The sequence below is a fragment of the Somniosus microcephalus genome, chromosome 25, assembly GCF_052327205.1.
Source record: "Somniosus microcephalus isolate GS21.2 chromosome 25, FLI_Smic_1.0, whole genome shotgun sequence".
Lineage (NCBI taxonomy): Eukaryota > Metazoa > Chordata > Chondrichthyes > Squaliformes > Somniosidae > Somniosus > Somniosus microcephalus.
This window is the reverse complement of record NC_141011.1, coordinates 25,117,072-25,130,236: the sequence shown is the minus strand read 5'-3', so window position 1 is coordinate 25,130,236 and position 13,165 is coordinate 25,117,072. Positions and strand designations below refer to the sequence as shown.

The window sequence follows — 13,165 nt, the reverse complement described above, 5'->3', positions numbered from 1 at the left end:
ATTTTGATTTCGTGCGATAGTGTAAAACGGTTGCTAGCGAGTCGGCAGCCCGTTATACATCTCTCCTGATTTTTATTTCCATTGACTTCAAATGAATTCTGCCCCAGTGCCCCGGATCAGGGAGGAAAAAAATCAATCAGCGTTCCCACTCCTGATCGCCGTCCAATGACCCTGCTTCAAAGCGCGTGCGCGTGGACATCATCGGAGAACAGGATCAAGCTTGGCTGTGATGACCGCCGCCCCCTCCAAGGATCCAGCACCACTCACTGCCTTGACTCCCATAAAGCAAGACCACTTGGGCAAGGTAGTGGAGGGCTCCTAGCATCCCGGCCCGAGCCTTTAGAAGTGAAGAGGAGAGAATTGTGAGAGCAGGAGGAGGAACATGCAATATGATAATAATGATGTAACAAGAAAATTTTTACACTCTCCTGGGCCCAAAATGGAGGACAGTGCCAATGTTGAACAGCATAGGGGAGAAGATGAGATACATCGAGAAGCAGTGATGAAGCGATGCCAAGCTTGGGTCTGAAAAGATTGTAGGAGAAAGGGAGGAATGAAGGAGGTAAGGAGAGCCACATTTTGGAAAAGGATGAATTAGAGTAGGAGATGGTGTAATCAACCTTGATTTCAACACAGTGAGGTTGCAGGAAGGAGAATGAGTGCGTACGCTGGGATATCTGGAGTGTGCGAGTTTCACAACATAAGTTACAACGGCATAATATCCTGAAAGCAGAAATCAATCAAGAAGCTTGTTTGTATTAAACTAAATTAAAACACTACAATGCGATCACACCAGACAAGTGCACTACAGCAGAATGACAGTTAATTAATGAGGCCATGGTCTAATTAGTACTGACTCAAATACACTTCCAATTATTGGCACCAAGGAGGAAAATTCCATCAGTTATTCGTTGAATTTTTTTTTAAAAAATGATTATGGATCAAAATACATTAAAAGTATTAGCAATATCATAGAAAATAATGGGGATTGATGTGAGCTGTTTAATATTTATGAATTATCACCTTCGCCTGACCCAGAAATTTAGAAGCGTTAACTCTTACTGCAAACTGTGGAGAAAATAATTAAATATTAGGAGATCACAGAGATCTGCTAATATAAGACAGGGAGCTAGTGCTTCCTTGTAGTGAGTGAATTATACAAGATATTACCTTCAGGGTTTTATATATGAATATATTTCAGTTTTAATTCTGTTCTGTTTGATGTGTATTGACACAGAATAAATATTTATTTTTGTTGCTGTTCCTTCCAATGTTAGAGGAAAATTTCTCTAACCTTTGCCCCCAGAAAATGTCCATTCCCCAGGTACAATGTCAGGAATATGGGAGCAGAAGCCCAGTGAGATGGGCCTCCACCCCATTTACATTGCCCTGGGATTTCCAGGGCTTCCCAGGGGAATGCAGCTGGACCTGTCAAGGGATGAGTCTATGCCTGGGAGGCCATTGGGCCATGTTAATAACCCAGACCAGAAAACAGCGGTGATCCTGGGCCTGGACAGATGCATCGCACTTTGGGCATGCTGCTCCAGTCAAACGCCTGGGCATGGGGGTAGGGGTGGGGGTGGAGGAGGGGGGGCGAGGGTCATGAAAATTAGCCCCTTATTTGTTTCCCTCCCTTCCGCTCGTGAAGAGGCTGACTCTTGCTGGCTATGGCTCCACGGATGACAGCAGGCCTCCAGTACCTCACCCAAGTAGCCACGTACAAAGCTGGACACTGAGTGCTGGTGAATTCGACCATAGGAAGCCCGACAACGTAACCCGATTCGGCCATCGCCCACTGGCTGTACCCCAGTCCTTTCGCGCTCCAGTCACAACAGAACAACTAGGGGTGGGCATGTGCAATGTAAAATGTCAGATAGGGAGAGCGGCGAGTGCTCACCTCAGGTTTAGGTCCTTCCATTTGTCTGCAAGCAAAATTGCAGATGCTAAAAGAATCAGTGCTAACAGGGTCCAAGTCGATTGGTACCCAGCTGATATTTCCCCTATCTAGATCAGGTGAGGCTACATAGAAAGATAGGAGCAGGAGTAGGCCATTCGGCCCTTCAAGCCTGCCCTGCCATTCAATATGATCATGGCTGATCCTCTATCTCAATACCATATTCCCGCTCTCTCCCCATACCCCTTGATGCCTTTTGTGTCTAGAAATCTATCTATCTCCTTCTTAAACATATTCAGTGACTTGGCTTCCACAGCTCTCTGTGGTAGAGAATTCCACAGGTTCACCACCCTCTGAGTGAAGAAATTTCTCCTCATCTCAGTCTTAAATGTCCTACTGTAGTGGTACCACCGAGTGTCCCTTACTTACCGGACATAATTCCCTTTAACGATGTATATATACAGCTTGCCGGTTCGGGGTGTTCCCCCTTTGGGAGCGCGGGCGAACGCGATGACGCGGGTAAACACGATGACGTCACGTCGCACATCACGTGACCGTCCCAAGCGCGGGCAAACGCAATGACGTCACGCCGCACATCATGTGACCGCCCCAAGCGCGGGAAAACGTGATGACGTCACGACGCAATCCACGGGACTGCCCAGGCAGTCCTCGTGGCGTCTCCGTCTGGTTAAGACCTACTTAATGGCTCTCCTGTACCGATCTCAGCCAGCTGTTGGAATTCGATTATTCTTGCATTAAAGAACTATTTGATTGTTCTCCTGGAGCCGACCTCAATTATTTGATAGGCATTCGTCCAACACCTACAATTGGTGAACCCGAATACCTACAATTGGTGACCAACGACGTGAGGACGGGAGCTCATCAATACCTACATTGGTGACCCCGTTTTTTGTGAACGTTTTTCACGAAAGCAGCGCAGCTGGACCCCGATTTTTCGTGAACGTTTTTCATGAAAGAAGCACGCACGGAAGCTACAGCCGTTTCGCTCAGCTACCGCAACACTGGGAGCAACAATCGCCCTCGTGCTTTATTCTGGTAGAAGCCCCGTTCGCCCTGTGCAACATCGATATGGCGCAGACCACGTACCTGGATATGGTCCCCGTTTTCGACAGCTCTACCTAAGTTCGGAGAGTCAGTCTCTTCGACAACCCCACGGCGGAACAGCAAGTATAACACCTCACAGCGCGGGTGCAGCACGTTTTCGGGCTCACAGGATCGGAGCGCGCCCCGGCGGAGAGGCCACGAGGACTCAGTCCTCAAAAACCAAGCCTCGCAACCCACGAGGACCCACCCCTCGCAAACCATGAGGATTCCTCCCTCGCAAACCATGAGGATTCCTCCCTCGCGAACCACAAGGACCCATCCCTCGCAAACCACAAAGATTCGCCCCTCACAAACCATGAGGACCCATCCCCCGCCGACGCCGCACCAGCCTGTCGGTCTGTCTTTTCTACCATGCTTTTCAGCGCGACGGCGAAGCGTTGCCGCCCTCCCGGCAGTTTTCCCCCTACCGAAATCAACAACAACTAGAAGCGTTGCCACCCTCCCGGCAGTTTTCCCCCTACCGAAATCAACAACAACTAGAAGCGTTGCCGCCCTCCCGGCAGTTTTCCCCCTACCAAAATCAACAACAACTAGAAGCGTTGCCGCCCTCTCTACAGTGTTCCCCTCAACTAAAGCAAACATCTACTGACACTGCGACCATCGAGGACGGGTCCAACGGGCATCCCGTGGCCGCAATCGGCCATGCGAAAATTGCTGTCATCACCGATCACTGATCAACACAGCATCGGGTCACTCTCGTCTGTGTTCCCGACTGCCGAAGAGTTCGCTGATCAATGCAGCAACGGTTCACTCTCTTCTGTGTTACCGTAGTCCACTACGGCAGCACCGTTCCGTGTGTTCCCGACTGCCGAAGAGTTCGCTCGCCTGTCGGCGAGTTCACCAACCTGCCAAGACCCACGTTTATTTCCTCCTGGATCGCCCATTCGGCATTCCTGCAGATTTCATCAGACTGGGGACCTTTTCCAACAATGACAGAGCCATGGTCCGCGTCTGCCCAACCTGCCAGTCACTATGACGTGGCCAGCTGTTTCGCCCCGGCGCCCGCTTCGAACCGCGGGCTACAGAGGTCACACGCTTCCACGGTCCTTCGCATGGCTGAATACGTTTTATTCACCCTTACACACATCGGGATCCGCTCAAGACCCCATCTACCGGACCACATATTTCGACCTCGCCCGCCACGTCGAGACAGCACGATCGTCCGCCTGACCACCTCACCGTTTGACGTCCATTAAAGCGAATTCTGGGGGGGCGCATGTAGCGGTACCACCGAGTGTCCCTTACTTACCAGACACAATTCCCTTTAACGATGTATATATACAGTTTGCCAGTTCGGGGCGTTCCCCCTTTGGGAGCACGGGCGAACGCGATGACGCGGGCGAACGCGATGACGCGGGTAAACGCGATGACGTCATGTTGCACATCACGTGACCGTCCCAAGCGCGGGCAAATGCAATGATGTCACGCCACACATCACGTGACCACCCCAAGCGCGGGAAAACGTGATGACGTCACGACGCAATCCACGGGACTGCCCAGGCAGTCCTCGTGGCGTCGCCGTCTGGTTAAGTCCTACTTAATGGCTCTCCTGTACCGATCTCAGCCAGCTGTTGGAATTCGATTATTCTTGCATTAAAGAACTATTTGATTGTTCTCCTGGAGTCGACCTCGATTATTTGATAGGCATTCGTCCAACACCTACAATTGGTGAACCCGAATACTGTACCTACACTACCCTGTATCCTGAGACTGTCACCCCTCGTTCTAGACCCCCCAGCCAGGGGAAACATCCTCCCTGCATCCAGTCTGTCTAGCCGTGTCAGAATTTTATACGTTTCCACGAGATCCCCTCTCATGCTTCTAAGCTCTAGTGAATACAGGCCTAGTCGACCCAATCTCTCCTCATATGACAGTCCTGCCATCCCAGGAATCAGTCTGGTGAACCTTCGCTGCACTCCCTCTATGGCAAGTATATCCTTTCTTAGTTAAGGAGGCCAAAACTGCACACAGTACGCCAGGTGTGGTCTCACCAAGGCCCTGTACAACGTAGTAAGACACCCTTGCTCCTGTACTCAAATCCTCTTGCAATGAAGGCCAACATGCCATTTGCCTTCCTAACTGCTTGCTGCACCTGCATGTTTGCTTTCAGTGACTGGTGTACAAGGACACCCAGGTCCCGCTAGGCACCCACTGCCACCTGATGACCTTTGTGACAGGCGAGCTATACATGCCTAACCAAGCCAGCATGTTACCGGGGCAATGGGCCCTTCGCACAAATGCAATGCATTTTCTTGTCCAAAGCTATTTCATCATAAGAAGAAAGCAAGGTCAAAGAAAGGGAATAGTAAGCACATGGGAGCAGAGGAAGCCAATAATCACTTGGCAAAGCCAGCTCCTTTTCTTGAACTTGTTCTTCCCGATATGCACGTCGGATGCCTCCATCCCTTCCTGTAATTTCACAGCCCAGGACTCTCTCCAGCTCCACCCTTCTTGTGGAATCCTGCCACCACAATGTGGAGCCCGGCTCCATCCTGCTCACCTGGGGCTCGAGCTGCAGCCCACAGCAACTCCCCGCTCATGCACAATTCCCGGTGAGGCAGTGCCTCCCTTACCTCACCTGAAGAGCCGCCTCTCTTGCCACCCAGGCTGAGAGCAACTAAGCACAGATCGAGGATCAACCCTGGGTGGTCCCTGTGGTTCAGTATCAACTGAGCCAATAGAGGGCACTTTCATTGAAATGAGAAAGAAAAATAGAAAGGCTCGGGTGTCCTAATTGTATGAGCATACCAGTGGCCATGGACGCTGTTCGCACTGATTCTATTAGCGTCTGCAACTGTGTGTGGACAAATGGAAGGATCCCAGACAGAAGTGGGCTCCATCAGTCTGGCATGTTTCATTTCACATACTCGCCATCCCTTGCGGTCCTTCAATTTAAATCACCCAGTTTGTACTCATTTGTACAGTCAAATCCTGCCCATTGGTAACTGAGCTAAAGCTGTCCAGAACAATTTAATTTGAGAAAAATACCATCTCTTCACTTTTTATTGTTGAATTTTATAAAACAGAATTACAAAAAGGATACAATTCCTACAGGCACAGGACCGCGTCACTCTATGGTGCAGCTTATTTGTGAGAGTGATCCTCAACAAAGACATTGGTGGGGTTCGGGGTCTTGGATTAAAAAGTTAGCGAGTAGCACTTGCCTAGAGTATAAATGTGAAACTCTTGACATCTGTAACAGGCCCGGGGGCGGAGGGGGGTGACATTAGCTATAACCTTCATTGCAGCAAAGGGTAAATTCAGGAGATGACTCCAACCCATGCTGGACAAGTTCAGCTCTGGGAGTGCAGCCTTGCTGAAGTAGACAACGAATGAATCACACACATTAGTAATTGCTCATGGGTGCAGTAGTGCAGTGGTTATGTTGCTGCACTAATAATCCAGAGAACATGACATCAAATCCCACCATGGCTGTTTGAGAAATTGAATTCATTAAAAAAAAAATGTTGGAAATAAAATGCTGTTATGTCCATGACTGTTGTAAAAACCCAACTAGTTCACTAATGTCCTTTAGGGAAGGAAACCTGCCGTCCTTACCCACCAACATGGTTGACTCTTAACTGGCAAGCAAGCCACTTGGTTGTATCAAACAGCATTGAGGACGCACCGTCACCACACGGACTGCAGCAGCTCAAGAAGGCGGCCCACCATCACCTTCTCAGGGCAACCAGCGAGGGATTATAAATGTCAGCGTCGCCAGATAAAGAATTTTAAAAACTGCCCGCAATGTTCCCTTACCCTTTCCCCGCATTGCAGAGTGGTCTCATGTTTGCAATTGATTCAGGTGCCCTTCCCTCAATTCATCACACTTTATGATTCTTAATACCCGTGTATAGATTTTTTTTAAATTGATGTTGGGAGAGACCCGGTTCCTCAGAGCAATGCTCTACCATGTTTATATTCAACCGTGTACTACTGCGGGTCCCTATAGGGCCTGTTGGAGGTGAGTTCAGTTGTCCATGCCTCTTACGGCCTTTCTCAGGACCAGGGTAAAGTTGAGTGCTGGATTCTGGCGGTGGAAGGAACGTACCGCACCTATCACCAACAGCAGATGATCAATATAATGGCAATTACATAGAGGAGATCTGACTCCTCTGCTTTGCAATGAGTTGCATTTGAAGCCAGGCTCTAGAGATGACAGACTCTGTGCTTTCTATCAGAATGCACCACTCGGTCTTCTCTCAAAGACAGGTGATTTTCATCTTCTCCATCTGGCTTGGATTGGAACTCAAAGCTCAGCATTGAATCAGCAGCGTTTAAAGTCCACTGCACTGCTCAGTCTATCAAAGGGAGATTTTATCTGCTTAGCCTAGTTTGGATTTCAATCCAGCTGTCAGAACTGAAAGGACCATGCGATAAGATCCTGCACAAGTCCATGCCCGTCACACTGAGGAGATTGGTCTGGGCACCACTTCAAATCCAAGCACCTTGAGCAGAAAGATAACGTTTTGCTTCTAACACACGAGTGCCTCTCAATCCCCATCAGAAATAGGCTTATTGTCCTATCCATCTGATTCTGACCCAGACCCAGGGATGAAAGATGATGTCCCAGCACAGTGTTATCACACAGCAACAGGAGATTCTCATCCACTTGTGTCTCGACAGGACAAACACCACACGTGAAAGAATGCAGAGTGCCACCCAGCCACCCCCTCCCCCCAACCAATCACAGCTTCATCTGTGTAGAATGAATTTAAAGAGAGTTCCCAGAGATTAAAAGACACACAGCCAAACCAGTCCCCACCTACACTATCCTTTCATCAGCAACATCTTCATGTAAATGAGTTTCTATCAAGCACTATTGTCGAATATAAACAAGCAAAATTTGTCCAATATTTGGAATCAAAAGAATATATCTTTCCTTAAAACAAGCCGTTTAGCAAAACAGACTGGAATTTATGCCGTGACTCTCAAACATTCACATCACCTCAATTACTTTGAAGTGTAGTGACTGTTGTTTTGTAAGCAATTGGGGCAGCCAATTTGTGCACAGTGAGATCCCACACAAACAGCAATGAGGTGAATGATCAGTTAATCTGTTTTTTGATGTAGTTGGTTGAGGGAGTAATGTTGGCCAGGGCATTGGGAGAACTGTCTGCCCGCCTTCAAATAGCGCCGTGGGATCATTAAAGGAAAAAAAAACAGTTGGATGGAGCCTCGGCGTAGCTCCTCATCGGAAGGACGGGACTTCTGACGACGAAGCAGTCCCTCAATACTGCACTGGTGTCAACCTAGATTATGTGTTCAAGTCCTGAAGTGGGGCTTTCAATGGTAGCACGATTTGACTTTCAATAACAGATGATGCCTTTCACAAGTTAGGTCAGGGGCCTCCTGGGAGTATATCAACATTTGCAGGTGTACCGCACAGAAGAGTGTGAAAATCACTGGGATAGAGGGAACATTTACTTTGCATCTAACCCATGCTGATACAAGGGCACCGAATTTACTCTGACAGGAATCTGGCAGAATGCCTCAACAAAAAAGGCCTGGACCTGGATACATGAAGTTCCCTACTAACCTGGGATTTCCCGCTGGGCCTTGTAAGGGGCCGAGCCTCCGACCTTCCTCTCTTTCCAAGGCCAGCGATGTGGATGGGGTGGGGCTGAGGGCAGGACTCCCTACACGGGATTTTCCCACTTTTCTGGGCCCAGGCATCTGGACTCGGGATAGCAGACAGATGCCAGAGCTTCCCGCAGCGAATGGGATGGGCGGGCGCCCAAGATGTGCCTGTAGTGGTGCGGGTGCCCATTGCAAATCATGCGCCCTCTCGCTAACCTCCACATACTCTGGCAGAGTCAGCCCGGGAGAGCGGTGGTGGGCACGATCACCGAGTAACCGCCAGGATCGCATCCTACGCATTTATGCTGCCTTGATGCCTGGAAGTGTTCCATTCTCAGCAATAAGATCCCTTACCACGGTGTGGCAAGCATCCCCCCCAAAAAAACTGTTGAAGGGACACTGTCTTCATTAAAAGAATCTTTAGCGAGCCTTTTCTCTGTCAAAGAAAGAACTTGCTTATATATATAGCACCTTTCAGAACATCAGGATGTCCCAAGCGCTTTACAGCCAATGGGGTACGTTTGAAGTATTGTCACTGTTGTAATGTAGGGAACGTGCCAGCCAATTTGCGCACAGCAAGCTCCCACAAGCAGACAATGACCAGATAATCTGTTTTAGTGATGCTGGTTGCGGGGTAAATATTGGCCAGGACACTGGAAGTGAGGGAGCGACGCACACTTTCCTACTTCCAAAACCAACTATCCTTGGCCACACAGCAATTCCTGGATGAGATATTACAACAACTGTGCAGCTCAACGCTGTAGAGCCCCATTACCAACTGCCATGTGTGGCTTCAAAATCCATAATTACACCTTTCATTCTTGCATCCGAGACCAACCAGGTCTCTTATTTTTAACTAGAGCAACGGAGCGGGCAATCATCCTGATATTCAGTCCTGTGACATTAGTTCTGTCATTATAAAGTAATCATGTTGCTGGGAGTTAGACAGGCCGAGATTTAACCCATGGTCAATGCACAGAAGAAAAATAATCTATCAAAAACCGAGCTACTTAACGGGAATGGAATGTGTCAGACAGAGTACTTATAGCTTAAATATTCCCTCAATATCTATGTCAAGGATATTATAAAAATACGTTATTGTTTTTAAGCTGTTGACTTTGCTGGGCTAACAACAGTCTACCATTTTCGGTTTCTTTCCCTCAAGTGACCTCGTTAAAAGGGAGAGTCACTACATCACCGAGTGGTTAGTCATTTTAACAGGGGATGTAACTCAAGTTCAATCTAGGAGACAAGCGAGGAACACCTGATTCTATCGGAGCCAGCTGGGCATACGGTGCACTGTAACACATGATTGCTCTTTGGCTGTAAGAGGCACTGAGTGAAGTTTGAAACGTTTCTCTGGGGCACAAGTCCATGGCAGAAAGGTGGCCTTTAAGTTGGTCCTAAGCTGTCAGTCTCAGCACATGGACAGCCGGTGTAGCAGATGGCAATGCATCACTGGGACAGTAGAGGGTGCTATTCTGAGCCGAGGGAGAGGGGGGGGGGGGGGGGAGGAGCCTTGAAGAGGCAGGGTGAAGAGGACTTCGTGCCTAACTTGTGATGAATCAGAAAAAAAGAAAACAAAGACTTGCATTTCCTGACCTCAGGATGTGCCAAAGCACCTCGCAGCCAATGAAGCACTTTTGAAGTGTGGTCACTTATCTGAGGAAGGGTGTTCTTGCCATGGAAGGAGTTCAGCGAAGATTCACCAGGCTGATACCTGGGATGGCAGGAATGACGTATGAAGAGAGATTGGGTCGATTGGGCTTGTACTCGCTGGAGTTTAGAAGAATGAGAGGGGATCTCATTGAAACTTATAAAATTCTGACAGGACTGGACAGACTAGATGCAGGAAGGATGTTCCCGATGGTCGGGGAGTCCAGAACCAGGGGTCACAGTCTAAGGATAAGGGGTATGCCATTTAGGACAGAAATGAGGAGGAATTTCTTCATCCAGAGAGTGGTGAACCTGTGGAATTCTCTACCACAGAAGGCAGTAGAGGCCAATTCATTAAATATATTCAAGAAGGAGTTGGATGTATTTCTTAAGGTTAAAGGGATCAAGGGATATGGGGAGAAAGCAGGGACAGGTTACTGAGTTTGGATGATCAGCCATGATTGCATTGAATGGCGGAGCAGGCTCGAGGGGCTGAATGGCCTACTCCTGCTCCTATCTTCTATGTTTCTATGTTTCTAAGCTGGCAACCAATCTGCACAGCAAGCTCCCACAAACAGCAATGAGGTAAATGACCAGATAATCTGGTTTTTTTTAAGTGATGTTTGATAAATATTAAACAGGACACTGGGGTGACCTCCCCTGCTCTTTATTCAAAATAGAGCCTTGGGACCTTTGACATCCACCTGAGAGGACAGAAGGGGCCTCGGTTTAATGTATCAACTGAAAGACAGCACCTCCGACAGTGCAGCACTCCCTCAGTACAGCACTGAAGTGTCAGCCTAGATTATGTGTTCATATCTCTGGAGTGGGACTTGAACCCACGACCCACTGAGCCAAGGCAGACAGCGTAATTATGGTATACATACTGACACTGTGGCAACCATGGTGATTGGAGCTTGCACACACTAAACCACAGAGCGGTAGGAGGCAGCTCAGTCCCCAGACAGCAAACTCCCTATCTCCACCAGGCTGCCAGGGGCGAGATGCCAAATAGAGGCCTGGTGCTTCTCCTCAATGTAGGAGGTTAAAAATCCAACAACGAGTCAGCCCCAGGGTTGCTTTTTTGGTGCTTCCTGGAGACCAGGTTATGACTGGGCAATCGCCTCCAATAAATGTGATAAATCAGTGAAATAGCCACGCTGACCGCCCATTCCTGAAATCAACCTGCATCAGAGGCATCGCTGCATATATATATATATATGGATAAATAAATGGGAGGAGGGGGGCATCAGATTTGGAGTGAGGGAAAAGGGACACAACTCATGCCAAAAAATTGGGGGGGGGGCACACATCCTTCTTATCTCCCCCAGTGGTTGCATCCATGGTGAAAAGTTGACCGAAATGGACAGTTCCGCGGAGAAATAGATCAAGAGATGGAGACTTGCAGCTCATGCCATTCCAGGGTTAAATCTCATTCTGTAGGCAGCTGTGGGAGTCGGCAGCGTTCAAGAACAGACACAAAAAAAAGTTCGATGACAATATATAAGAATGTAACCAAAGTGGAACCAGCGGGACAGCAGAATGGCCAGGGGAGGTGGGTCTCACTGGGGGCTTCTGTCGGTGAGAAATTCCTGACTATTCAAATGTCCCATATTGAAATGATCCAACATCGAACAACCTGCTCTCAATTTCCTTGCGGTTTACCATTGCCACGGCTTCTGAAAGCCACGTTGTTTCATTTCCATCCTCATCCCTTTAATGATGGGTCAGATGAGAAAGTACTTTTATTTAAACATTCTGAGGGCTAAAAAAATACATTAAGGGGGACGCTCTTGTACAATAAAACAATTTGCTGTTAAAAGATGTCAAGTTCCCATTAAAACAATTGGAATCCACCATGCACGGATAATACAGATTACATGGAACCTAAATACCGTATAAAGAGGCTCGGATCGGACAGCACATCGATGGGAGTTGATTCGAAGCACAGATTGGGAATAGACATCTATAAATATCTTGATAATAAATGCATGCGTTCTTTCAACAGATATTTTGGCAAAAAGACTTTTTCTCCCCCTTCCCACCCCACTCCCTGAGAATGTTCATCTGTTCGACTTACCCAGGGCAAGGTCCACCAGATAGAGAAAGAGGAAGGGACGCTGGTAAAGGCTCTTCCTGCTCATTTTTGGTCAGTTTCAAACTCCAGGTTCAGAAGGCGCTGGGTAAAAAGCTCCATCCAGCACACCGCGCCGGGAGATCCTCATCTTACAGCAAGCAAACGCCGGCAGCACACTGACCGAAAATTACATGGACTCAAAATGCAAGCCGAGCCAAGTTGATAGGAGTTTGAGAGATTTAAAAAAAAGAATTACTAATAATTGTCTTCAATTATATATACATATAAAATATACTTAGCTGGGATCTCCTAGCTGGGAATTCTGCTCCATTCCCCCAGCCCGACACGGGGATTACTGACTCGGAGATTTGGCTGCAACCTCTCCCACTCAGCCCTTCCCCTCTCTGTCTCGATGTTTAACACACTGGATGTCTTTAAATCCTCGCTGCAGCTCCAGTCCAGAAAACGGTTCACTATTTCTGGCTTTTAAGCCGATTTGACAATGCTGGAGATTTCCCTCTCTCTCACACACACACACACTCTGTCTCCCCCCGAGAAGGTTAACTCTTACTCCCCCACTTGTACTTCCTCCCGCCCGTTATCATCACTTAACCCTCGTAAACTTTCAACATGCTTTGAATATTATTGCACGTATTAAAGAAAATCAATTTGGCTAATGGTTAATTGAAAGATATCCCCTACTGTTTCAAAGTGAGATTATGTAACATGGCATGGAAACTCATTTTAGATTTTTGCGATATTTCAAAAACACAATGGATTGAACCATTGATTCTATTTGCAGTGTTCATTTTCCATCTTTCTTTCTTGAAGGC

At 47.9% G+C, this 13,165-nt stretch overlaps 1 protein-coding gene across 2 annotated transcripts in view; it reads right to left on the bottom strand.

Moving 5' to 3' along the window:
- The window catches only part of LOC147100547 (immunoglobulin superfamily member 21-like), a 366,041-nt gene extending 353,192 nt beyond the window's left edge, over positions 1-12,849 (bottom strand). Inside the window, exon 1 of one of the 2 annotated variants that reach the window (XM_085966912.1) lies at positions 12,336-12,849. In XM_085966912.1, coding sequence (XP_085823038.1) covers positions 12,336-12,399 — 64 coding nt within the window. In that variant the 5' untranslated portion in view covers positions 12,400-12,849. The remainder of the gene's footprint in view (positions 1-12,335) is intronic. The other variant, XM_085966913.1, reaches the window with a different exon arrangement.
- Positions 12,850-13,165: the final 316 nt, after the last annotated feature.